Raw genomic sequence first — 27,694 nt, 5'->3', positions numbered from 1 at the left:
GGAGACAACAGCAAACGCGGAAGAATATATGTATCATGTCATGTTTATATTCGTATTATTCTTATGCCTAATAGTGATACAATCAGAAATGAAGCATGACAACTGACTAGATTTTTACATCTAAGATGACTAATTTCTGTGCAGAATTTGATGTACTAAAGAAGCGGCCGCAAAGATTTTCAAACGGAGAAAAATTTTCGCCTAACTCTCGTTCAGAACATGTTGTATCATACGCAGTGTATTATTTGGTTCTTGTTGATCATTATCAAAGAAAGCAGCAGTGTAAGTAACAACAAATAGCAGTCTCTTGCCATTATTTCGCTTATGAGATGATTCCTCTACCCCTTTTTTTTTTTTTTTTTAAAGCGGCGGTAGCGCGCACAAAACCAAGCCATGCCGCGAGTGGCAACAGGCCGTAAACAAGCACTATCAGAATGCGACAAACAATGCATGACGCAGTACAGTAATGCATTTTCAGCGCAGAGTGATGTAAACACTTATAACAAAGAAAACTGCACTTATCAGATCAAAGCAAAATAAGCAATCGATTCAAACCAGACGAAGCACGTGAAAAAGGAATGGTACCCGTATAAATACGGATGGACCGTCTGACGCATAGCAATGGCTACCTGGTAAAGCTTAACTGCTAAGCTTACGACTCGAACCAAACTACTGTAGCTGTATCCTCTTTCATTCGACTAAATTGTGTCTCATATTACAATGGACCAACTTTGTTTCGATTTGGAGGTGCGGCCTAAAACTTTTTTCTCCCCTTGAATTTTGAGTCTAAAATTTCAGGTGCGACTTAGATTCGGGAATTTTTTTCCCCCTTTATTTCGAGTCTCATTTTTCAGGTGCGGCTTAGATTCGAGTGCGGCTTAGATTCGAGTAAATACGGTAGCTCTCTGAAAACTGAATGCAACGCACATTGTAACTCTGAGTGTGTCATGCATCATCTCTCTCCTTAGAACCCTTTATTCACAGAGGCTTAAGTAACAGAACTCTTTATTCAGAGAAGCTTATGGTTAGTTATCTCCAATGTAATATCACAGATGCGGAAATTTTGATGATGGAAACAGTTGCAGGTGAGCAAGTTTTTATACCCTGAAATCCATGTATCCCTAACAATTTACCATTTTGCTTTAAATGTGTACAACTCCCAATGAGGTTACGTTGTGCCATGATAATAAACAAAGCACCACATCAGATGTTGTGTGTTGCAGGTGTGTACCTTAGTGTCAGTTGCTTTTCATACACTCAGCTCTCTAGGCACTCTTCCACGTTAGTGAAGCAAGCAAACTCTTCATTCATGTCCCCAATCATACTACTTCAAGGATTGTATACAGAGAAGCTTTACAAGTTAAAAATGAATTCCACATGTAAGAAGTTTCAAGCACAGGCACGGGCGACACTGGGTTTCTCAGCTAGTTTTACATGTGAATTTTACATCTATGATGGAAAATTATTATGTCATTCAATTTTAATCACATGACATATTTTTTAAGAACAAATTGTGTTAAAGTTGATGTACATCCAGGTTGTACCCAAAACTACTGTGGTCATGTGACATTCTTACCAGGGACATCATCATAAGTTGTATTTTTCCATACTTCTGTGTGGATCACAACATGTATGTATAAGAATTTTTATTGGGATATATGTCACTATGGGTTTATTTTTATATTTTCTTGTGTATTTTTTATTGTTATTATTTCTTGTTTGACTTTAAGCTGCCCATAAATTTTGTTACTGTTTATACCACCATGTAGTTTGATAATGCCCAAAGGGGTGAAATTAGGTAATGGCTTATGCTGAAATATAGTGTTTATGTCAAAATAAAAGAACAACATATGCGGGAAAATGGCCTCTTTTAAGAGAGTTACCATATGGTCTCAGATTCAAAAAGTTTTAGATTTGATTTCAATCAAATGTGAACTATCCATCCTCTTGAAATATAAGGCTATGATTCAAACTAAATTGAAGACCATGTAAAGCAATGCTATAGATGTCATTAGATTTCACCAGGACAGCAAGACATTCAGAAATTTAAAAAAATTAGACAAAGAGACATGACGTCACCAATAAATATTCTCAGCAGTCCTTCAGGAAGCTTTCAGATCCTTAAATTAAGAAAATGAGGGAATACATGCTAATGGAATCTATCTGAATTACTGTCTTTCTGTTGATGAGTTTGTCCTGTTTTCTTCTAGTGCAAATAAACATTTAAAAAAATGAATGACGTAACACGTAGAGAAAATCTGAAAGTAGACCAGAAAATGAATTACAGTAAGACTAAAATAACACACAATGAACACAAGTTCTGACTTGTACCTGTAAGACATGGACTTTCAATGCAGAAACCACTAAGTAATGGAAGAAAACATGTTGGAAATGAATTATAGTAAGACTGAAATAACATATAATCAACGCAAGTTTTGACTTATGTCTGTAAGACATGGACCTTCAATGTAAAAACCGCTAAGTAATGGAATAATATATGTTGGGAACTACTAGGGGGGAGAGAGGGAGAGAGAGAGAGAGAGAGAGAGAGAGAGAGAGAGAGAGAGAGAGAGAGAGGGCAAATAGGCAGATCAGAGACAGAATGGAGAGGAATGAATGTGAACTGAGAGTGCATGGTTTATGTAGCAATCTGAATACATGGTAGTTGCACCCAGGAGGTTTTTTCTAAATCCCAAGACATAAAGCAATGCCATGAAAAAGCCCTAAAGGGAGATGAATAGATGGTATAAGGAAACAAGTAGGAGTAATTGGGGTGCATCTACTGGAAGACCATGTCATGTGGAAAATTCTAGAAGAGGTCTTTATCCAGCAGTTAATGTCAAATGGACGATGATACTGAACATGATGATGTCGCTAGTAATATACTGACTCAAAACTCTTTTTAAACAATGAAAACTCCAAGTTGGAATATCAACAATATTAGGAAAAGGCCCGATTGCCACTCACTGTTTAGATGGCCTGCTGAGTTCCAGACAGGCACAATGAAAAGACTGTTACACATTACTGCTTTCGGCCACAGCCTTCTGCAGTAAAGAAAACACACATACGCAATCAAAAAATGGAAAATCCATGACGAAATGTAACAATATAATGAAAAGGATAGTTGCTACTCACCATATAGCGGAGATGACGAGTTACAGAAAGGCACAACAAACAGACTGTCAGAAAGTTAGCTTTTGGCTAACAAGGCCTGTGTCAAAAACAGACAACACACACACACACACACACACACACACAAATACAAACACACACACACACACAAAATGCAACTCACATATACATGACCACAGTCTCTGGCAGCTGGAGCCAGATTGCATTGGTGGAATAGAGGGCTGTCTAGTGCTGGAATGGGAACAAGGAAGGGGCTAGATGGGCAAGGACAATGACTAATGATGATTGAGATCAACAGGGTTATGGGAACGCAGGAGATATTGCAGGGAGAGTTACCACCTGCACAATTCAGATAAGTTGGTGTTGGTGGGAAGGATCCAGATGCATAGGCTGTGAAGCAGTCATTTAAATGAAAAACATCGTGTTGGACAGTGTGCTCGGCAAGAGGGCAGTCCACTTGTTTCTTGGCCACAGTTTGTTGGAGGCCATTCATGCAGAAAGACAGCTTTTTGTTTGTCATGCCAACATAGAATGCAGCACAGTGGTTGCAGCTTAGCTTATAGATCACATGACTAGTTTCCCAGCTAACCCTGCCTTTTATGGGATAGGTGATGTTTGTGACCAGACTGAAAGTAGATGGTGGTGGGAGGATGTATGGGACAGGTCTTGCATCTATGTCTATTACACAGAAATGAGCCATGAGGGAGGCAAAGGATGGACGAGGATATTGTGTAGGTATATTGGGTGGCAGATTGCCACTGTGGGAGGTGTGGGAAGGATCTCATTTCTGGGGCTGACGAGAGGTGGAGAATGTAATTCAGTTGCTCCAGTCCTGGATGGTACTGAGTCATGGGGGAATGCTCCTCTGTGGCAGGATGGTGGGGCCTTGGGAGGCATTAGGTTACTGGAAAGATAAGGTATTGGAGACATGCTTTTGTACAAGGTTAGGAGGGAATTATGATCTGTAAAGGGCTCAGTGAAACCCTCAGTATATTTTCAAAGGGCCCACACATCACTACAGATGCGATGACCATGGGTGGCTAAGCTGTATGCAGGGGTCTTCTTGGTATGGAATGGGTGGCAGCTGTCGAAGTGGAGGTATTGCTGGTGGTTGGTAGGTTTGTTATGGACAGAAGTACTGGTAAAGCCGTCTTTAAGGTGATAGTCAACACCAACAAAGGTGGCTTGATGGGTTGAACAGGACCAGTTGTAGTGAATGCAGGACGAGGTGTTGAGGTTCTGGAGGAATGTGGATAGGGTGTCTTCACCCTCAATCCAATCACAAAAATGTCATCAATGAATCTGAACCAGGTAAGGGGTTTGGGATTCTGGCTGTTTAAGAAGGATTCCTCTAGATGGCCCATGAATAGGCTGGCTTAGGATAGCGCCAGGCAGGTGCCCATAGCCATACTCTGGATTTGTTTGTAGGTAATGCCTTCATACCTTCAAAGGAGAAGTAAATGTGGGTGAGAATACAGTTGGTCATGGCAACAAGGAAGGAGATTGTTGGTCTGGAACCAGCCAGGTGTTAGGAAAGGTAGCGTGTTCAATAGCAGTAAGGCCATGGGCATTAGGGATGTTAGTGTAAAGGGAGGAGGCATCAATGGTGCCAAGCAGGGCATTGTGTGGTAAAGGAAAAAGAACTGTGGAGAGGTGGTGGAAGAAATAGTTGGTATCTTTTATATTGGAGGTTAGGTTGCGGGTAATAGACTGAGTGTTGGTCTACAAGAGCAGAGATCCTCTTAGTGGTGGCACAGTAACTGACCACAACTGGATGTCCAGGGTGGTTGGATTTATGGACTTCAGGAAGCATGTAGAAGGTAGGAGCGTGGGGAGTGGTAGGGGTAAGGAGGGAGATTGGCTCCAGGGAGCGGTTCTGGGATGGGCCTAAGGATTTGAGAACAGACTGGAGATCCTGCTGGATTTCTGGATGGGGTCACTGTGGCATAATTTGTGGTGGATGAATCTAACAGCTAGCAGAGTCCTTGTGTCAGGTCATCCTTGCGGTTCAAAACAATAGTGGTGAGCCTTTATCAGCACATAGGATAATAAGGTTGGGATAATTTTTTTATGTGGTGGTCTGAGGATCTTTTTGCAGATGTAAGGTTAGTTTGCATGTTGAAGAATTTGGGGAATGATGGTGACGCAAGGTTCAAGGTTAAGAAATTCTGGAAAGTAAACGGGGTGATTTGGGGGCAATGGGGATAGATCACAGTTGAATGGAGGAGTGAACTCTCAGGCAGGGTTCAACAGTGGTCTTTCGTCAAATCTGACTGGTAGGATTGGTGATGAAAAAGTATTTCCACTTTAGGGACTGGGAGAAGAAGAGAAGATCTTTAACAAGTCCTGCATGACTGAATTTGAGGATGGAGCAAAAGTTGAGGCTTTTGGAAAGGACTTATACTTCTGCGGGGCTAGGCTTTTGAAGAAAAGGTTCATGACTGTGATTCGTGTCTGTTTAGGTTCTGGATTCTGTATGGTGATGGGAGGGCATTTTGGAGGGTGGGGTAAATGAATGAGGTCTGTGAGACAGGATTGGTCAACACACACACATTCACAAAAGCATGCACACCACATACGCATATGACAGCTACCACCAGCAGTTCCAATCACAATGATTCCAGTCAGAGATGCCAGTGGCAGTGGTTATTTGTGAATGAGCTGTGTTTGCTTGTGTGAATTTGTTTGTGTTTCCTTTGCTGAAGAAGGCTTTGCTGAAAGCTATAATGTGTAACAGTATTTTCATTGTGGCTGTCTGCATCTCAGTGGGTCATCTTTACAGTGAGTAGCAATCTATCCCTATCCTAATATTGTCAAAACTCAGTTTAATTGTACAGGGGGGTTTTCTTTGTGAGGCTGGTTGATTTGAAGGAATCCTAATAAAGGTGGTAACTGGAATGCAGTTGTCAATCAATCTTATTAATCAGGATAAAGGAACTGCCCCAAACACGATGCAGTAGCCTGTATGTGAAACAATTAGATAAGAGCAATGGCATCTTCCACCTCATGGGGCACTGGTGGGCAGTGGACAGTAATCACTGGGCAATGGGTGGGTGGTCATTTCTTTAGTAGCTGTTAAGGACTAAAATGACCAGAACTCTTGGTGTTTACACAAGGAAAGAGAGTGTGACACACCATTAATTTGTCAAAAATTGGGAGTAGAATGGGTGGTTATCAAAGTGTCATCAGTTTCCTGCAGATAAACAAGAAGATTTTATTGCAGCAACATACCAGGAGAATCTTCATCTGCAGTTACTACTAACTGATTCACATTTGTTTCACTCTGTTAGCTCATTTATACATGTATGGTGAATTCAACAAAATGCACTTTTTCTTTATAATAAGCGGACAAACTTATCAACTAAAATTATTTATAAAATATGATCACTTAGAGGCACATACTCCATTTTTGGCATAAAAAGTGTTTCATTATCATAAGATTCTTACAACACAAAGGCAAAGTTTTACAAACTGACATAATTTTGGGAGATTCACTTCCTGACTTGAATACTTTTTGGTTAGAGGTTTTGACTGCCTACATAACCAGCACACTAGGATTACAAAAACTGAAATTGAGATCATACTTTATTATATAAATACTGATCATAATCCACCTTGGTTATTGCTAATTAACTTTAAGCTTTGAAAATAAATATTAGTAATTTTATTTCCAGACTTTGCACTTGGTTTCAAAGACTTGTGATTAACATTTTGTTTCTAGTTGTCTTTACACAGCACTTTCTAGGAAAAGATGAAAGATGAATATTTTCTCAGTACTTACAAAACTCTCAAAGAATAAGGAAAATTTTCCGATTTAGGGGTTCAGAGAAGAACTATGAAATCCAAAATTGGCCCCAACTCTCCAAAACAGCTATCAGAGACTAGTGATAGAGCAACGGAAGTTGTCCCATCATGTACATTCTTTTCCTAAAGATGATTACGTAGAAATGTCTTTTGTGAATGATTGCAACACCACTGTGATAATGTATCTCATTAATGCCATCTTGTCGGCACTGAGAAACCAAAGCAAGATTCCCATAGCCTTCACAGTGATCTCTGGTCTCTGATACGGTACACACCAAGAACAAGAAAATTGTGACTAAGCATCAAATAGGTAAGGCTAGGAAGGAATAAAGATGCACACTACTTTCTGATTTGTTATTAGAAATTGAAGGAGAGAAATGAAAATCAGACTTTCATGTCAGTTGTGCCACAAAGCTACTACACTCAAAACTTTTTTTCCTTATTGGTGACTCAACACAACTAAAAAATGGCAAATCTTGGCTTTGGGACCAAAGAATGTTAATTACATGGTAAGGCACAGCTGCAAGCATTATTGTAAACACAATGACGCACATCAGTAGAGAAAATGCGTTAATAGGAGTTAGGAGAACACTGATACAATCAACAAATAAGTCAAAGAGTTTTACATTTGTAGCCACTCCTTGGCCTCCATTGTGAGGCATACTGAAAGTTGCTAGAATAATTAGTTTTCTCTGAAATGCAAGCCCACTGCACCTTAAAACTGATAGCAGAACTACTGACCAAATGTGATGCAGGAATTTACATTTTTGTGTCACATGGAATGCTCATCCAAAACAAATCTGAAGTCAGCTTTTAACACATAAACCATTCACAGTCATCAGTTTAGTCATAATTGTTAATAGAGTACCAGGACAAAACACATTCAGTACAAGAAAGAGCATTAGCATCAGCTTTTCATGACATATACAGCTGAATATGTATATCTCCTGAGCCAGCATTATGAATAATCCATGTCCCAGATGACATATTGAGAAAGGGTGCTTTATGTCTTGACACATTTTTCATTATTCATCTCACTTTAAATAATGTGTATCAAGTTGTACATTATCAGTGCAAACAGTTGGGTTCTTGAGAATGAGGTAAGAGGTACAGATGAGCAGAAATAATGCTTAAAACGGAACAAGCGTGAGGAGTATGAAGTATGTGATCGAGCTGATGAAAAACAACTAATAGTGAAAAAAATAAGCTGGGGAATACTACTGGCAACAACTGAAGGCCCCGAGGCCTATGCATGCCCCTAAATACACTATACACACCAGCTGTTGCTTGCTGGTTTAGTGCTGCATGCGACCTGCAGATCTGGTGTCAGCTGTCAGTAATTGGGTGCACCTGGTGGCCACCTCAGGGACGGGAACAGCAGCCAAAGGCATGAGGAGTTCGTGATCTGTCCAGACCAGTGCGTATGGATAACAGCGAGTGGGACAAGGGCAACATGAATACCAGTATACCCCAGAGCAACCAGTGGACAGAGCGACAAAAGGAGGGCAGTAGCCACCTAGATGTGGTAGTCCACTACAAAGGATGCCAGAACAGGCAATGACAATAGTAGACTGGAGAGGAGAGACGGTAGTGACGGAGACCACACTTCAGTCCTCGCTCACGGTGGCACCTGCTCAGCTCAGCCAACTCCGGCTGCAGGAAACAAACCACCATCGGTGTGACAAAGCCTCGACTGCCAGGGCACGACCAGGAGTGGCAAGGGCCGATGAAGAGCAAGTTATCGGGCCCAGAGCTGAAGAAGATACCCCAAGATCCATCATGGCATGCAACTGATTCCAGTGGTGTGGCATGAGTCAATCTTCAGTGAAAAACCATGAAGACGTGGCAACCATCCTGGCTGTAAAAGGTGGCAGGAATCCAGTGAGGGCGCCATCCAAATGGCCTGGCCCAGACTGTTGTGCTGGTTGGGAACGTCAACAAAACAAGCACTACTCTGGGACACCTGCCAGGCAGCATGAAGTTCAGCAGTGTCCACAGTTGAAGGCCAGAAGGAGCTCGACAGGTCTCTTTGCTCCAATTGGGCTCATTCTGTAAGCACTTAAGAAAATGTGAGATTTTCCTTGGCCAGGATATATTTTATGTAGTTGTGCATCTAAATCTTAAACATTCAGACAAGGCATTCTGTTTCGCTGTTCAACTGTAGATGGAAGGGAAATGCCAGGATGCGGCAATCTTTCTGTGGAGAATCATTTACAATGGGGCCTTGACAGTTATGACTGCTGCTGCAGACAGACAACAAATGACGTAAGGAAAACGAAAAAAAGCACGAGTTTCCAGTAACCACAAAAGGACCAGCGAAATGACTGAGGACAACAATGCAAAAGAACAATGTGAGACACCGTCCGCTGGTCCAAACACTTGAGGCAGGCCACGACAAGGTGTTCCACCTCCCGATCAATGCCCACCCAAGTTTTGTACAAGAGATCCCCCAGTGACCCTGATGTAATAAATGGGAGGACCTACTGCCACAGATCCACTGGAACCCTCAACACAGGGAGTAAACACTTCTGACGACAGGGCAATAATGGCATCCAAGAGAAAAAGGTGATGGAGCAACACATAAAAGTTCTGGAGCAGATCTGGTACCTTCTCTGCCAAATGTTTGGGTCACCCATGCTTCAGAATGCAAGCAACCTGCCAGAGCACTGTGCCTTCCACCACAGCAAAGGATAATCGGAACTGGAGATGAGGAAGCCATCGTCTGCATGCCACACCTTTGGATCCAGTTGAAAACAAAGCAGGTCCTCTTAGTCAAATGAAGGGTCAGAGTCAGTGGGGACGCGGGACACAGTATCTGCATTCACATGTTGCGACATCAGATGATCAAGGGCTGGTGGTCAGTAATTAAATGAAATTCTTCACCACACAAAACATTTTACATTTTTTATGGCATAGACAATAACAAGAGCTTTTTTTTCCATCTGAGAATAAGGCTGCTGAGCCATGTCGAGTGTTTTTGACTCAAAGTCAAAGGCAATAGTCTGTTCGGAGTCATCTCAGTAGCGATGGGCCAGGACCGCCTGCATCCCATATTGGGATGCATCTGTGGCCAGGATCAGAGGTTTGCCAGATCAAAATGTTGCAAGATATGCTGCTGAGAGAAGATTATCCTTAAGTTTACAAGAGCACGCTCAAATGCTGCACACCAAACAAAAGGAGCACTTTTCCAAAGCAACAGATGCAGTGGGTGGGTGACAGTAGCTGCTCAGGGAATAAACTTGCGGCAGTATGCCACTTTGCTGAGGAATGCCTGAAGTTCTTGTAGGTTAAACAGGCAGGGCAAAGGTGTAATGGCGGTGATATGTTGCTGCATGGGGTGGATGCCCTGCCAGGATATTTTATGACCCCAATAAACAATGGAAGGCTGAAAAAAGTGAGACTTAGCAACATTACATTTGAAGCCCATGTCCTGCAGAATAGTAAACAAAGAACGGAGGATACACAGGATATCCTTCATGGTGGCACCTGTCACGGTGATATCATCAAGACAGTTAATGTAGTGAGGGAGAACTTTCATAAAATATTCTAAAAAACATGTAAAGATGGCAGGCACACTAGTGGCCCCAAACATTAGCCATTGGTACTGAAAGAGGCAGGAAGGTGTATAAACCCAACTGTTTTGATGCCTTGTCCAATGGCATCTGGAGGTAGGTTCAGTCAAATCAATTTTCAAAAATAACTGACATCCAGCCAACTTTGTGAGCAACTCCCCCCAGAGAGGTAGTGAATGTGTGTCTATGACTGCTTGTGCATTAACCCTAACCTTGAAATCATTACAGACCCAAAGTTGACCAGCCTGTTCACTTGAGAAAATAAGCCTTATCACTCCTAATGATGCTAAGCAATCAGTTCCATCTTAACCTTTTTGTATAAAGCTATGGGCAATGCATGTAGATTAAAAATGTGAGAGCTGACAGAGGTTTTGATGGTGACGAGTATCATAAAACAGTTTGCACAACCTAACCCTGTAACAAACAGATTCGAAAACTTAGAACACAAGAAATCCATTTGTAATAAGGCATTTGGTCTGACACAAGATGCACAGCATCCACAGTAGACAAAACCAAAACTAGCAAGTGCATCGAACCCAAACAAATTTTCAGTCCTTGTATCATTAACCACCAAATATGTAACAGAACAGCCAGTTGACTTGTAAACTGTGCTGGCCATGAATTGGCTGAGAAAAGGAATCTGCTATTTATTACAGCTTACCGAACGATACTAGACGCATGCCAATTGTGGACATCTTAGCCTGCAGTACATCTATGGGTTAAGTAGGGACACTGCAGCTCCCGTGTCAATTTGTAGGATTAATAGCTTATCCATCAACCACCCTTCAATGAAAGTTTTTTCTGGCCTGCAGACAATGGTGAGCACAACAATAAAGCAGTATGAATATCAGTGTCCACTGATTCCTGCAATGGCTCCTGGAAGTGATGGTGTGTGTGTGTGTGGGGGGGGGGGGGGGGGGGAGGAAGTAGTTATAGATTGACTTTTCATATACAGCAAGAGGCTCACAGCTTGGGACGGGCTGCCCACTCATGCTGTACAGTACAAGCGGGGCACAAAGGAGGTGGCATTTGCTGTTCCTGCTGCCAATGAGATGTTTGTCTGCATTGGCCCTGTTGATTTGTTTGTACTGCAGCTACCCTCTCTTCCCCCATGTCCTTGGCTCCAAATGTCAGGGTTGCATACTGTAAACAATGGCTACATCACTCCAAGACTGCAACTGGTGGCCCGCAGTGCAGAAGACCTCAAATGACTGGGCAGTACTCAAAACCTCTTCTAATGTAGGATCCTCATAATAAAGGGCAAGTTGATGCACCTCCTTATCTGGGGCCGAACAGATGATTGCACCTCTGACCATGGTATCCACTTAAGACTGAGACTTAGCTTTGATGATCCGGTACTTACAGCTGAGGACATGAACCTTCACCAACAAAGTTCAAAATGACTGTTGCAGCTATTTGCGACATTGGTAGAATTCAAAGTACACAGTGATCACATGTGCATGCTTGTGGTGATAGCAGAACAGCAAACTACACATATTATGAAAAGAAAGTGACACTGGTTCTTGCAGAGGAGCTAACTGGCACAGCAAGTAATACATATGAAGAAGTATCCACAATAAGAAAAGTGTTATGAAATATTGGCAAAGCTGCTTTTCTTAAGTGTCCCAATCTTCCAGGATTCATCATCAGGGATGGAAGAGGGTGTGGGGGATCATGGCGTGTAAACAACTGTCAGCTGAGCCTGGGTCAACATAGCCAACAATCATGCCATCATGAATGTATGCACTACTGTCATTGCAGAAGTGACTGCAGCAAACCCTCAAGGAAGAGCCAAATGGCAGAAAAACCACAAAAATCCAAAACACACAAAAATTCTAACCATGACATTACCATTTGTGTTTTAACCAAAAACACATGGGAAAACATCAGAGATACAATTTATTAGCTCGTGGAGTGACATCAATAAGAGTACAGAGAAAGTAGTTTATATGCCTTGAACACATTTAAGAACTGGGGGCCTGGAGGCCCATAAATGCACTTGTAAAGACGTTACCCATGTCAGGTGTCACTGGTGTAGTGTTGTGTGCACATTTCGATTCTGGAGATGGCAATTGGTGACCAGGCTGTCTCAGGTAGTTGTGGGCACTCCATTTGGATAGCAACATGCACTACACTTGCCATAGTGAGTCGACTTACATTTGGTGTGGGCAGTAAGTTCAGTAAGCAGCAGGTTACTTCATGTATCATAGGTGCAACCACATCAGAGCTGTATCAAATGGGGGTCAGATTGATATGTTGCTTCCTTGTTGTTGTTGTGGTCTTCAGTCCGAAGAATGGTTTCATGCAGCTTTCCAAGCTACTCCATCCTGTGTAAGCCTCTTCATCTCTGAATAATTACTGCAATCTACATCCTTCTGAATCTGCTTATTGTATTCATCTCTTAGTCTTCCTCTAAGATTTGTACTCCCCCCCCCCCCCCCACCCACACACACACACACACACTTCCCTCCAATACCAAATTGGTGATCTCTCAATCTCTCAATGTCTTGGAATGTGTCCTATCAACTGACCCCTTCTTCTAGTCAAGTTGTGCCCCAAGTTTCTTGTCTCTCCAATTCCATTCAGTATCTCCTCATAAATACTAACTAAATAAATAAATGCTAACACGAATTCTTTACAGACGAATGTAAAAACTGGTAGAAGCCGACCTCGGGGAAGATCAGTTTGGATTCCGTAGAAATATTCGAACACATGAGGCAATACTGACCCTACGACTTATCTTAGAAGATAGATTAAGGAAAGGCAAACCTAAGTTTCTAGCATTTGCAGACTTAGAGAAAGCTTTTGATAATGTTGACTGGAATACTCTATTTCAAATTCTGAAGATGGCAGGGGTAAAATACAGGGAGCGAAATGCTATTTACAATTTGTACAGAAACCAGATGGTAGTTACAAGAGTCGAGTGACATGAAAGGGAAGCAGTGGTTGGGAAGGGAGTGAGAGAGGACTGTAGCCTATCCCCGACGTTATTCAATCTGTATATTGAGCAAGCAGTAAACGAAACAAAAGAAAAATTCGGAGTAGGAATTAAAACCTATGGAGAAGAAATAAAAACTTTGAGGTTCGCCGATGACATTGTAACTCTGTCAGAGACAGCAAAGGACTTGGAAGAGCAGTTGAATGGAATGGATGGTGTCTTGAAGGGAGGATATAAGATGAACATCAACAAAAGCAAAATGAGGATAATGGAATGTAGTCAAATTAAGTCGGATGATGCTGAGGGAATTAGATTAGGAAATGAGACACTTAAAGTAGTAAAGGAGTTTTGCTATTTGGGGAGCAAAATAACTGATGATGGTCGAAGTAGAGAGGATATAAAATGTAGACTGGCAATGTCAAGGAAAGCGTTTCTGAAGAAGAGAAATTTATTAACATCAAGTATAGATTTAAGTGTCAGGAAGTCGTTTCTGAAAGTATTTGTATGGTGTGTAGCCATGTATGGAAGTTAAACATGGACGATAAAAAGTTTGGACAAGAAGAGAATAGAAGCTTTTGAAATGTGGTGCTACAGAAGAATGCTGAAGATAAGGTGGGTAGATCACGTAACTAATGAGGAGGTATTGAATAGGATTGGGGAGAAGAGAAGTTTGTGGCACAACTTGACTAGAAGAAGGGATCGGTTGGTAGGACATGTTCTGAGGCATCAAGGGATCACAAATTTAGCATTGGAGGGCAGCGTGGAGGGTAAAAATCGTAGAGGGAGACCAAGAGATCAATACACTAAGCAGATTCAGAAGGATGTAGGTTGCAGTAGGTACTGGGAAATGAAGAAGATTGCAAAGGATAAGAGTAGCATGGAGGGCTGCATCAAACCAGTCTCAGGACTGAAGACCACAACAACAACAACCTCCTCATTAGTTATACAACCTACCCATCTAATCTTCAGCATTCTTCTGTAGCACCACATTTCAAAAGCCTCTATTCTCTTCTTGTCTAAATTATTTATCCACCACACTTCACTTCCACACATTGCTACACTCCAGACAAATACCTTAAGAAAAGACTTCCTAACACTTAAATCTATCTGTAAGACTAATATATGGTTGCAAAAAATTACATCAGCTTTTCAGTAGTTACAGAGCAGTAGCTTTACACAATCACATTAAGAAGGATCTGGATCACATACGATCACTGGGAGTGATTAGACCAATTTAGTCAAGTGAAAGGGCTACACCCTTAGTGACCAAAAAGAAGTTTTCCAATCAGCTTCAGCTCTGTGGCGACTTCAAGGTCAATATTAATGCACAGGCAGTCATATACACTTACCCATTGCCTCAATGGAGGAGTTGCTCACAATGCTGACTAGGTGCCAATTCTGTTCAAAAATTGACTTGGCTGAAGCCTACCTTCAGATTCCATTGGATGAGGCATTAAAACAGTTGCTTGTGGTTAATTCACCTTTTAGCCTCTACTATAGCTCACGTAATGTTGGAACGCAGCCCTATTTTCAGCCATTCTGCGCAACCCCCACCATCAACTGTTAGTAGCCAATAAGATTCATTCTCTTTCTGAGCAGCTAGCCACGAGTAATAAACTGGGCTGCGAGAGTCTCTCTCCCTCCTGCGGCACTGTTGCCGTATTTTGCAACAATGCAGTTTTATTCACAGAGCGACTGAATTATTCACTCAGATGTCGATGTTACTTTCTTATAGCAGTATAGCTGAGAATGTGTATCTGTAAATGATTTAGAGCGATCTTTAAATGGAAATTTCATGTGACGGCAATAAACGTTAAGTTCCTCACAAGCAACTTTAATTAAAGTCCGTGCCTATGAAGTATCATGTTAGTCACGCGACTGGTTTCGTGATTTCCTCTCAGAAAGATCACTACAAGTAGTTGTTGTTGTTGTTGTGGTCTTCAGTCCTGAGACTGGTTTGATACAGCTCTCCATGCTACTCTATCCTGTGCAAGCTTCTTCATCTCCCAGTACCTACTGCAACCTACATCCTTCTGAATCTGCTTAGTGTATTCATCTCTTGGTCTCCCCCTACGATTTTTACCCTCCACGCTGCCCTCCAATACTAAATTGGTGATCCCTTGATGCCTCAGAACATGTCCTACCAACCAATCCCTTCTTCTGGTCAAGTTGTACCACAAAATCCTCTTCTCCCCAATCCTGTTCAGTACCTCCTCATTAGTTATGTGATCTACCCATCTAATCTTCAGCATTCTTCTGTAGCACCACATTTCAAAAGCTTCTATTCTCTTCTTGTCCAAACTATTTACCGTCCATGTTTCACTTCCATACATGGCTACACTCCATACAAATACTTTCAGAAATGACTTCCTGACACTTAAATCTATACTCGATGTTAACAAATTTCTCTTCTTCAGAAACGCTTTCCTTGACATTGCCAGTCTACATTTTATATCCTCTCTACTTCGACCATCATCAGTTATTTTGCTCCCCAAATAGCAAAACTCCTTTACTACTTTAAGCGTTTCATTTCCTAATCTAATACCCTCAACATCACCCGACTTAATTCGACTACATTCCATTATCCTCATTTTGCTTTTGTTGATGTTCATCTTATATCCTCCCTTCAAGACACCATCCATTCCATTCAACTGCTCTTCCAAGTCCTTTGCTGTCTCTGACAGAATTACAATGTCATCGGTAAACCTCAAAGTTTTTATTTCTTCTCCATGGATTTTAATACCTACTCTGAATTTTTCTTTTGTTTCGTTTACTGCTTGCTCAATATACAGATTGAATAACATCGGGGAGAGGCTACAACCCTGTCTTATTCCCTTCCCAACCACTGCTTCCCTTTCATTTCCCTCGACTCTTATAACTGCCATCTGGTTTCTGTACAAATTGTAAATAGCCTTTTGCTCCCTGTATTTTACCCCTGCCACCTTTAGAATTTGAAAGAGAGTATTCCAGTTAACATTGTCAAAAGCTTTCTCTAAGTCTACAAATGCTAGAAACGTAGGTTTGCCTTTCCTTAATCTTTCTTCTAAGATAAGTCGTAAGGTCAGTATTGCCTCACGTGTTCCAGTATTTCTACGGAATCCAAACTGATCTTCCCCAAGGTCAGCTTCTACTAGTTTTTCCATTCGTCTGTAAAGAATTCACATTAGTATTTTGCAGCCGTGGCTTATTAAACTGATAGTTCGGTAATTTTCACATTTGTCAACACCTGCTTTCTTTGGGATTGGAATTATTATATTCTTCTTGAAGTCTGAGGGTATTTCGCCTGTTTCATACATCTTGCTCACCAGATGGTAGAGTTTTGTCAGGACTGGCTCTCCCAAGGCCACCAGTAGTTCCAATGGAATGTTGTCTACTCCGGGGGCCTTGTTTCGATTCAGGTCTTTCAGTGCTCTGTCAAACTCTTCACGCAGTATCGTATCTCCCATTTCATCTCCATCTACATCCTCTTCCATTTCCATAAAATTGTCCTCAAGTACATCGCCCTTGTATAGACCCTCTATATACTCCTTCCACCTTTCTGCTTTCCCTTCTTTGCTTAGAACTGGGTTTCCATCTGAGCTCTTGATATTCATACAAGTGGTTCTCTTATCTCCAAAGGTCTCTTTAATTTTCCTGTAGGCAGTATCTATCTTACCCCTAGTGAGATAAGCCTCTACATCCTTACATTTGTCCTCTAGCCATCCCTGCTTAGCCATTTTGCACTTCCTGTCGATCTCATTTTTGAGACGTTTGTATTCCTTTTTGCCTGCTTCATTTACTGCATTTTTATATTTTCTCCTTTCATCAATTAAATTCAATATTTCTTCTGTTACCCAAGGATTTCTACTATCCCTCGTCTTTTTACCTATTTGATCCTCTGCTGCCTTCACTACTTCATCCCTCAAAGCTACCCATTCTTCTTCTACTGTATTTCTTCCCCCCATTCCTGTCAATTGTTCCCTTATGCTCTCCCTGAAACTCTGTACAACCTCTGGTTCTTTCAGTTTATCCAGGTCCCATCTCCTTAAATTCCCACCTTTTTGCAGTTTCTTCAGTTTTAATCTACAGGTCATAACCAATAGATTGTGGTCAGAGTCCACATCTGCCCCTGGAAATGTCTTACAATTTAAAACCTGGTTCCTAAATCTCTGTCTTACCATTATATAATCTATCTGATACAAGTAGTAATCGATGGAAAATCATCAAGTAAGACAGAAGTGGTATCTGGCGTTTTCAATGAAGTGTTACAGGCACTCCTCTGTTCCTGACCTAATAAATGATTTAGGAGCCATTCTGAGCATCCCTCTTAGACTGTTTGCAAATTATGTTGCGATTTACCATCTTATAAAGTCATCAGAGATTAAAACACATTAGAAAATGACTTAAACAAGATATCTATATGGTAATAAAAGTGGCAGTTGACTCTAAACAATGAAAAGTCTGAAGTCATCCACACGAGTAGTAAAAGGAATCTGCTAAATTCAGTTTACAGGACAAAAAACAAGATTCTAAAGGCTATAAATTCAACTAAATACTTAGAGATTACAATTACAAATAACTTAAAATGCAAATATCGCATAAATAATGTTGTGTGAAAAGCAAACCAAAGATTTATTTGTACAACACTTAGAAAATGCAACAGGTCTACTAAAGAGACTACTTATACTATGCTTTTCCGCCCTCTTCTGGAGTGTAGCTGTCAGGTGTGGGATCCACAGCAGATAGAATTGATTGAAAAAGTTCAAAGAAGGGCAGCTTGTTTTGTATTTTTGGGAAATAGGGAAGAGACTGCCATGCATATGATGTGCGAATTTGGGTGGCAATCATCAAAACAAAGGTGTTTTTCATTGTGGCTAGATTTTCTCATGAAATTTCAGTCGCCAACTTTCTCCTGAGAGTGTGAACATACTTTGTTGGCTCCCACCTACATAGGGAGGAATGTTCGTCATAATAAAATAAGAGAAATTAGAGCTCGCAAGGGAAGATAAAAGTGTACATGTTTGCTGCACGCTGCTCAAGAGGGGAACAGTAGAGAAATAGCTTCAAAGTGGTTCTATGAACACTCTGTCAGGCACTTAATTGGGAATTGCAGAGTAATCATGTAGATGCAGATGCTTCACAACCAGTTGAGGAGGTTTATGTGTCTTATTTATAACTTTTTCAAATGTGAATCTGAAAGCGATACTTCTATTTTTGACATTTTGAAGACTCAAGAACGAACTGCAGAAGAATGTGTCAGCAAGAGAATTGTTCAGAGAATAGCAAACAAAAGCGTGAAGCGTCGGAGCTGTAGAAACGTCAGGAAAATTTGTTTTCATGTCACGTGAAAAATCATCGAAATCGCAAGATACCTGTAGCACAAATACATGGTTTTGACAATGATATTTTAAAGTGCTCTGCGTTTGAAATGTATATAAGAAGGTAATACCCAACATCACAAAAACTTGTTACAATTATGCCTGAGCAAATTGGCTTCAAAGGTAGTGCTTCGTCAATGTAAAGAATTTTAAAATACAATGGTTTTAATCATGTTTAGAAGAGAGTTTTTAATTGAAAGAAGTGACGTAGAAGCAGCATGAAGCACATCTGTTATAAAGATGCATGATACAAGAGGAGGAGGTAGTTCTACAGTGTATTACCTTGATGAAACATGGATGAATTAGAAACATTCCATGAAAAGGATTGATGTTACTGGCGGTTTTAAAGTTCCCTTAGGAAAAGGTTTTCAGATACTTATTCTTCATGCTGGCTATTTTTCTGATTTGGTTCCTGAGAGTAAAATTGTATTTAAATGTAAGGAAAACAGTAGTGACTATGATTCGGAAATGAATGCTGTCACTTTCAAGAAGTAGTTCACTGAACAAATCTTGCCATACTTCGTTTCGAAGTCGACCACTGTAATTACTGTGCCAGTTATCATTCAACTGTTACAGAGAAATGACCAAGTATGAGCATCAGGAAAGGGAATATTGTGATCTGGCTGAAAAATAAAAATATTCCGTACAATACAAGCCAAACTCATGCTGAACTCCTGCAGCTCGTTACTTTATAAAAGTCACGCAACAGAATAAACAAATTTGACTTTCTTGCATGTGAATGTGGTCACAAAGTTTTGTGTTTACTCATATATTACTGTCAGCATAATCCAATAGAATTAATTTGCGCACAGGTTATAAGCTATGTGGGGGGAAAAAAAACTTTCAAGATAACAGACACTGGAAGGCTTGTGCATGAAGCAATAGACAGTATCCCCCTTCAGCGTGTCACACTGTGTGTCACGCTGAAAAGTTTCAGAAATAAGACTTTCACAGGGAGGTGAAGATGGATAAAAGCCTTGAACATATCATCCTAAATTTACAATCAGATGGTTCGGACATGCACTCAGATAGCTGATAGTACTACAATGTAGACTTTGAAACAAAATAAAGTAATGATCTTTCTTGATTTTAAAGACTCACGGCTTAAAAACGTTTTTGTCAACATATCAGTTGCATACACTGTACATGAGAACTTCCTAGCTTTTAATGATGAGGAATATGTAGCCTGTGAAGTATTGAGACTATAATGTTCAACACATTACCCAAGGAGAAGTTAAGATTTCCCCAGCCTGTTGTATTACTTGCGAGAATGCAAATGGATAAATTTGTCAAAAAATCCAGTATTTCGACCCCTGTCATTTTCATTGCACAAATTGGAAAATGCCTTTTTAATGAAAGGGAGTGTTACGTGTCAAGATATCAGTCGTTTTCGACTTTATCAGTCAGCATTTTGTCGAGTTATTCACTGAAGATGGTTAATTGTTAGCGTGTTTGAGGGATCATAAATGTGTTCTGCCACTGTAATGTCGAACGAGTTAGTTTAAACTCACAATGCCTGTTGACACCAAAAAATATAATAACATACTGACAATTTTTATGATAGCCTTTTGCACTAGCTTTTGCTACCAGTAATTCTTTTTTACGCATAGTGATTTACATTGAACAGCAGTGAAACACACGCACGTACATGCATTATACACATTCAAAAAATAGTATGGAGTAGAAGCAGTTGTAAAACAAATATAATGATTTTGGTTTTAAGTTTATTTTGTAATGTTTTATTTATAATACAGCCAAAATCGCAATAAATGGCAATTACTGCAACTGTTTCTGATGATCTTGTCGTTAGGCAGCTGTCATTTTGAGAACAATTGTTCATGATGTCTTCACACAGCTGTATCAGCTATTATTGCCTTCCAACGTCACACAGGCAATTGCTGTGGAGCACAACCTCAACACTCACAAGTAAGATTTCTCTCATGTAGACGAATGATTGAAATCTGTTTTAAAATGTATTATTCCCTCACAGATTTGAATGTATAACTGATCTACCGAAGGCAAATGAACATGACTTTTGCCCGCAGCAACACAGTTCGGCAACACGGAGCAATGGCTGATGTTTGGGATCACTAGTGTGCCTGCAATCTTCTAACGCTTTTTAGAACATGTTATGACTGTTGTTCCAAGTTGCATTAACTACCTCGATAATATCATTGTGACAGGTGCTAACATGGAGTATCAACTACGTAGTCTCCATTCTTTGATTACTGTTCAGCTGGACATGTATTCCCAGTGCAGTTACTATTGCCCACTTCTTGCATGTATTGATTTGAAAAAGTGCTACTTTTATTTGGTCTGCAACATGTGAGTGTGATTTTGTGCAGCTTAAGGAGAGTCTTCCCTCTGCACCATTCCTTACAACATTTCAACCTGGCAAGCATCTGGTCCTACCCATGGAAGCATTCCAGTACATCGTATGATGTGGGAGTGATCTAGGCCCTTCACCATTCAGATGGCTCCAAACAGCCAATTGCTTTAGCATAAAAAACTCTCACTTCACCTTAGCAATATTATTCTCAGGTGGAAATAGAGGCTCTTCCTCCTATGTCTTAAAAAAGTTTTGTGTGTAGTAAAACTTCATTTAAATATCAACCATAAACCCTGAGTTTCCCCATTTAGCCCATCAGCGTTCTTACCAGACAACGCCATGGATGTTCACTGTCTTCAGTGTTGGGCCCTGTTCTTCTCCTGGTACAATTATGAGATCAATTTTTATCGCATATTGCAACATGTGAACACATATGTTCTGTCCTGGCTCCCCAAGGCCCTCACCCCTCAGGACCAGGAGGAACTACTTTGTTTTCAAGTGGATTTGGAAGTGAGGCACATGGAGGATGACTTCTCCATCACCAGTTCCCACATTTCCTCTGGTGTGGTGGTGGGCCCGATGTTCCAGCTGGTCACACGCACAATACAACATGGGTGGCCTGACCGTCTGCGCTTTGGAATTTTTATCAATTGTGCTATCACCTCTGATTCTTGGATGGCATTATTCCCCTTTCAAAGGATGAGTTTGCTCCTCGTGTAGTGGATGCAGTGGCTCTGTGGCAGAAAGTCCTCCATTTATTACACCATGGTCTTTGGGGGGACCTCTCGTACAAAACTGTTAGTGCACTGTCAAGTGTTCTGGCTGGGCACTGATCAGGAGATGGAACACTTTGTTATGGCCTGCCTTAAGTGTTTGGGTCAGCAGATGGTGTATCATTGTTTTCTCACCATTGCTGGCCCCTACGCAACCTTGGGAAAGAATCCACATTAATTTCTCTTTCTCTAGACACTTTCTGATTATTGCCAACTGATGCTGTTTCTCATTTTCCTTATGTAATTTGTTGTTAATCTGCGACATCAGATGGGACTGTCAAGGCCCTGTCGAAGACATTTTGCGTAGAAAACCCAGGCAGCACTATGCCAGTAACACCTGATGTGGATAGCATCTTCGCTGAATGGTCTGAAGCTGAGGTCTATCTTTCCATGTCTTGTACTAATCTTTTCACCTCAATATAAACTATTACACCCAAAATCCTCTATAATCCAATTTGCACATTCCAGCCTTGGTCTGTTTCTATAAAGTTATGTCATACTGTATGGGATGAGAAGGAAAGACTCTTTCCTTTTCGTCCCGTATGGTAAATCTCCCCTGACCCATGGTTCTGGGTCACTTTCCCAAAGTCTATCCCTTTTCCTAGACCTCTCCAGTCCTTTTCCTTCACCCTTCTTCCTTCCCCTTCAACCCCTCTGCTTGAAGAAGGAGCCACTGGCTCCGAAAGCTTGCTAATTACAACAGTCTTTTATGTGTGTGTGTTCTGCTGCCACTTGGTGAGTAGATTTTTTACTATATAGTTAAACAATTTTATCAATAATTGATTGTTTTTGTTGTCATATAATTTAGTGGACTATTATTAATACCTTTTCATGTGGAAAGTCCCTGAATACACATCAGCTGGTCTACATTACACATACTGGTAGAGAATTTCTGTGATGATGTTGTTCTTGGGAATGAGATCTCTTCTTCTAGCTCTTGGCAGTGAAACGTTTCCAGAGAGGTGTGTTTTATGAATAATGATCATCACTCCAGAAAACATTGTGTATATAGGTCTCTATGTAGGGATAGATCTTATGATGACCTTAAATGTAACACAGAGATCAATACAATGAATACTGCTGACATGTGTGACTCACAAGGGAACCTCCCCATCGCACCCCCACCTCAGATTTAGTTATAAGTTGTCACAGTGGATAGGCCTTGAAAAACTGTACACAGATCAATCGAGAAAACAGGAAGAATTTGTGCGGAACTATGAAAAAAATAAGCAAAATATACAAACTGAGTAATCCATGTGCAAGATAGGCAACATCAAGGACAGTGTGAGCTCAGGAGCGCTGTGGTCCCGTGGTTAGTGTGAGCAGCTGTGGAACGAGAGGTCCTTGGTTCAAGTCTTCCCTCGCGTGAAAAGTTTATTTTTATATTTTCAGACAATTATTATCTGTCCGTCCGTCCAAAGCTGCACAGGTACACAGAGCAGTATTGTTTACATGATTGTGATTGTGTGTCAATTATCAAAGTTCAGGCACTCACACATAATCAACTTCGCTCTCCAAGATTCCAGGACATGTTCAGATTTACTTGGACATATGCAGGATTTGACGGTATACACACGGAAAAATTTGAAAATGTTAAAAACACATGTTTTAACAGAGCACAGGGAAAACTGTGTGACTGTGAAACTGTTGCATTCATTTGTTGCAGTATATGTGACAAACTCTTATCACATCCACAAGAAAACCTAAATCGGACAAGGTACAAGAATCTTTTTACCCATTCGCCAAGTGTACAAGGTGGGTCGACAACATATTCCTGTCATGTGATGCACATGCCGTCACCAATGTCATATAGAATATATCAGATGTGTTTTCCTGTGGAGGAATCGGCTGACCTATGACCTAGCGATCAAATGTTTTTGGTTCCCATTGGAGAGGCACGTCCTTTCGTCTACTAATCACAGGGCTTTGCGGTGCAGTTGCAAAACACAGACACTAAACTTATTACAGTGAACAGAGATGTCAATGAATGAACGGACAGATCATAACTTTTCGACAATAAAGAAAGTAATCTCTTCACTCAAGCGAAGGCTTGAACCAAGGACCTCTCGTTCCGCAGCGGCTCTCGATAACCACGGGACCACGGCGCTCTTGAGCTCACACGCTACTTGATGTTGCCTATCTTGTACATGGACTACTCAGTTTGTATATTTTGCTTATTTTTTTCATTGTTCCACACAATTTCTTCCTGTTTTCTCAATTGATCTGTGTTCAGTTTTTCAAGGCCTATCCACTGTTCCAACTTATAACTAAATCTGAGGGGAGTGCGATGGGGAGGTTCCCTTGTCAGAAAACCAGAAACCTGTTGGGTACCGAGCGAGGTGGCACAGTGGTTAGCACACTGGACTCGCATTCGGAAGGGCGACGGTTCAATCCCGCGTCCGGCCATCCTGATTTAGGTTTTCCGTGATTTCCCTAAATCGCTCCAGGCAAATGCCGGGATGGTTCCTTTGAAAGGGCATGGTCGACTTCCTTTCCCATCCTTCCCTAGCCCTATGAGACCGATAACCTCGCTGTTTGGTCTCTTCCCCCAAACAACCAACCAACCAACCTGTTGGGTAAGCAGTGTCTTAGCTTAGCAGGGGATACGGTATCATGAGTGCTGACGTAAGCTGTTGCCACCACACCTGTTGGCAAAAAGGTTGCAAAACGATTGATAAAAGGTGCTGAATCAAGCATGTCTATCACAAGAGATGCCAAAGACAGACACGCAAGCAACGCCCTCTCGACTGCCACTGCAGACCGGAGGCCCCAGTCAGTTACAGTCACCCAGCCCATCGGTGTCCTAGTCAGTCACAGACTGCCGCAGTCATGGAATAGTCACTATTCTAGTTGGTGTCTGTCAGTACACATCACCAGCTATGAGAGTGTAGTGTTTATAGTGGGAATTGTACTTCACCAGCAGTGAGGCTAACGTGGACTATTACAGAAGAGCTTGTACACAATGACTTGCTTAAAAATACGTAACTTAATTGTTCTTATGAATAAAGAACCCTGTTAATAAATATGTGCAGTTGTGTTGTAGAGAGAGGATACCAGCCACCACACAACGTCCTCTCCTTGCTTCCTATGGTACAACGCTCTACAGAGGCAACGACGACACAAAACCTTGTATGAAAAGATAAAAACAGTGTTGGAGGTTTAAAGGCAGAGAACATATGAAAGCTACGGTTTGACAAAGAACTTCAGTACAACTGCCATTGTTTTCTCAGAGTTTGTGTAGAATCAAAAGTTGGCATGAGTGGAATCACATTCTGTTATATAAATGTGTCCTGCCGAAATACATTGGATTTCTGAAAAGTCAACCTAATAAAGGTGTAGTAAAACAATCAAATGCATTACAATTATTTTAAAATGTCTGGCGATGTATGCGTAGAACAATATCCCATTTCTGTTTTTCTCACGCAGCAATTTCTCTCTCATATTCGATTCCTTCCGGTTTTTTCTTTTTTTTTTTCATTTGATGATTTACTGTCTTTTAATTATCTCCAAGCATGCTGTATCATGCTACATATTCATGGATTCACACATCTCAGTGGTCTAAATAAGTATTTAGATAGAGAAGTTTTCAGAATATACAATGGCAGACAAAAAAGTGGCATGGATCAGAGTGAAACTGATGGAATGACAAACACATGTATGTAGATGCTGCAATAAAACTTTTGTTTTCACTTTGAAATGTTTCGTCTTGCAGCATGAGAGAAATACACAATAAAAGAGAAAAATTCCAAATTCAATAAGCGCTACAACAATGCATAAATACTTCCCCATCGTTTCTAGTAAACAGTAGATATAAACGTTCTTACAAATCAATAACAATTTTGTTGGTATGGTCATTTTCAACAACAAGTATATAAATATCTGTTTTATAAATACAAATGCGTTTTTATTACAGCATGTTTAAGGTGTCTGAATTTAAAAAATGAACATTTATCGACTGATCTTTGCTGGATATCTTTCTCCATACTTTTTTTCCAATGCTAATATCACTTACCATGATAAAAAGCATTGATTTTCAAATGGCTCATAGTTAGTGGTCACAGTCCAAAAATGCATGTTTTGCACAATGTATGAACTTTTTGAAGTCCTCAGTTTTAAAAAGCAACAATCTGGTCCATTTGCAGTCAAAAGACAACATTAATTCCATCGTTAACACAGCTAGCAGATTTTTTTCTGTATTTCTGAATTTTAGAAAATATGAAACAGTGGAGAAAAAATGTTTTGTAAAATATAGATGAAAAACATATGACAAAAACATGTTTTAGGTAGTCAACCATCAATAAAATGTGCACTGACTGACTCCTTTGCTCTGCTTACAGCAATTTTATTCACTACACACTGTTTTTAGGTAATGAGTGATTCTTTTCATTCCATTAATCTTAACTATTTCATAACAAATTGCTTCTTTCATTAACTGAGAATGGCAGTCAGTTTACCAAAACATTTAAAATAATAAAAAAAAAAACTGTGAAACTAGTCTTCTACAAACACAAATTCTACAAAAGGAATCTCCAAAGCTATAAGTAATTATGTTATTACTTACTCTGTTGATTCTATTACTGGTGTAGTAGGCATGATCATGAAGATGCAGTTCGTTAAAATTGTTGTGATGATAAAAAGTGAAAATAAGGGATGAACCAAAATATATATAGCAACTCTTCGAATAGGATTGAAAGGATCCAGAATCCACAAGGCATCTGTTGCACTGAATCGGAAAATATCCTTTCCTTTACTAACCACTACGAATGTCTGCAAAAAGAAAAATGAACTGTTATATCAGTACAATTGTTATAAGTGAAAGTAAAAGTAATACCTGTTGTATCTAATTTTGAAATAAATTTATAGTATTCTTTGGTCTATAAACACAAAGCTAGTAATAAAACAAGAAAAATTGTGTCAAAATAAAAATAAGTTTGGAAAGTTCTTACATCTCAAAATCACTTACCATAGCAATACATCAGTAATTTATCAGCTCCAATATATTTCAGGAGGTAATGCACCACAGCTTGTTGATCTTTGAAAAATGTTAAGATTACTGCCTGGAGCTGCTGATAAAATCTTTATTTAAACAACCAATTTCAGTAGGCTAACCATCATCAGATTCTTAAAAGCATTTACACCACTGTATTAGACAAATATAAAATCGCTGATGTCACATAATAAAACCATGAATTTGTCACAGTTGCTTGGTTCTATGAGGTATACATCCAACCACAGCATAAACGATGAATGCTGATGTAACTAGAAAGAGCATACTGCCTGGCACAGTTTCTATACCGACGATGTAATCTATTGATTGGCGACTCCATGTGATCTATATTATGATGTGACAACAATGAGAAATTCCTGGTTTTATTAACCAATGTCAAGATTTTATATTTGCCTTTATGATTACGTAAAAGCTTTTAAGACCACAATGATGATCTGCTGACTTAAACTGGTGGTTCAAACAATGATTTTATCAATAGCTAAAGGCGATAATCATGGCATTCTCCAATTATCAGTACAAATTTCATTCACTTTTTAATACGATGATTTATTTTGCATTTACTTTGCACCAAGATATTCTTCATGCTATCAATTATCAAAGAATATATATAAAACATTTTTTTTCCAATTCAGGATAGCTTCATTTATCTTCACTCACATTCCTACTTTTCAGTTCTCACTCTTTAAATTATGTCAAATTCAGGGTGTAAATGAGAGTTAGAACTTACAGTTGACATTGTATCTTTTTGGGGTTTAAAAAGTAATGAATCAAAAGCTACAAT

The 27,694-nt window shown here is 40.2% G+C and overlaps 1 protein-coding gene across 1 annotated transcript in view; it reads right to left on the bottom strand.

Moving 5' to 3' along the window:
• The window catches only part of LOC126199500 (sodium channel protein para-like), a 391,295-nt gene that overhangs the window by 306,616 nt on the left and 56,985 nt on the right, over window positions 1-27,694 (bottom strand). Inside the window, exon 3 of the mRNA XM_049936423.1 lies at window positions 26,467-26,672. Coding sequence (XP_049792380.1) covers window positions 26,467-26,672 — 206 coding nt within the window. The remainder of the gene's footprint in view (window positions 1-26,466; window positions 26,673-27,694) is intronic.

The sequence above is a fragment of the Schistocerca nitens genome, chromosome 8 (genome assembly GCF_023898315.1).
Source record: "Schistocerca nitens isolate TAMUIC-IGC-003100 chromosome 8, iqSchNite1.1, whole genome shotgun sequence".
Lineage (NCBI taxonomy): Eukaryota > Metazoa > Arthropoda > Insecta > Orthoptera > Acrididae > Schistocerca > Schistocerca nitens.
Note: the sequence above shows the minus strand (reverse complement) of the source record. Positions and strands in the feature narration are given on the sequence as shown.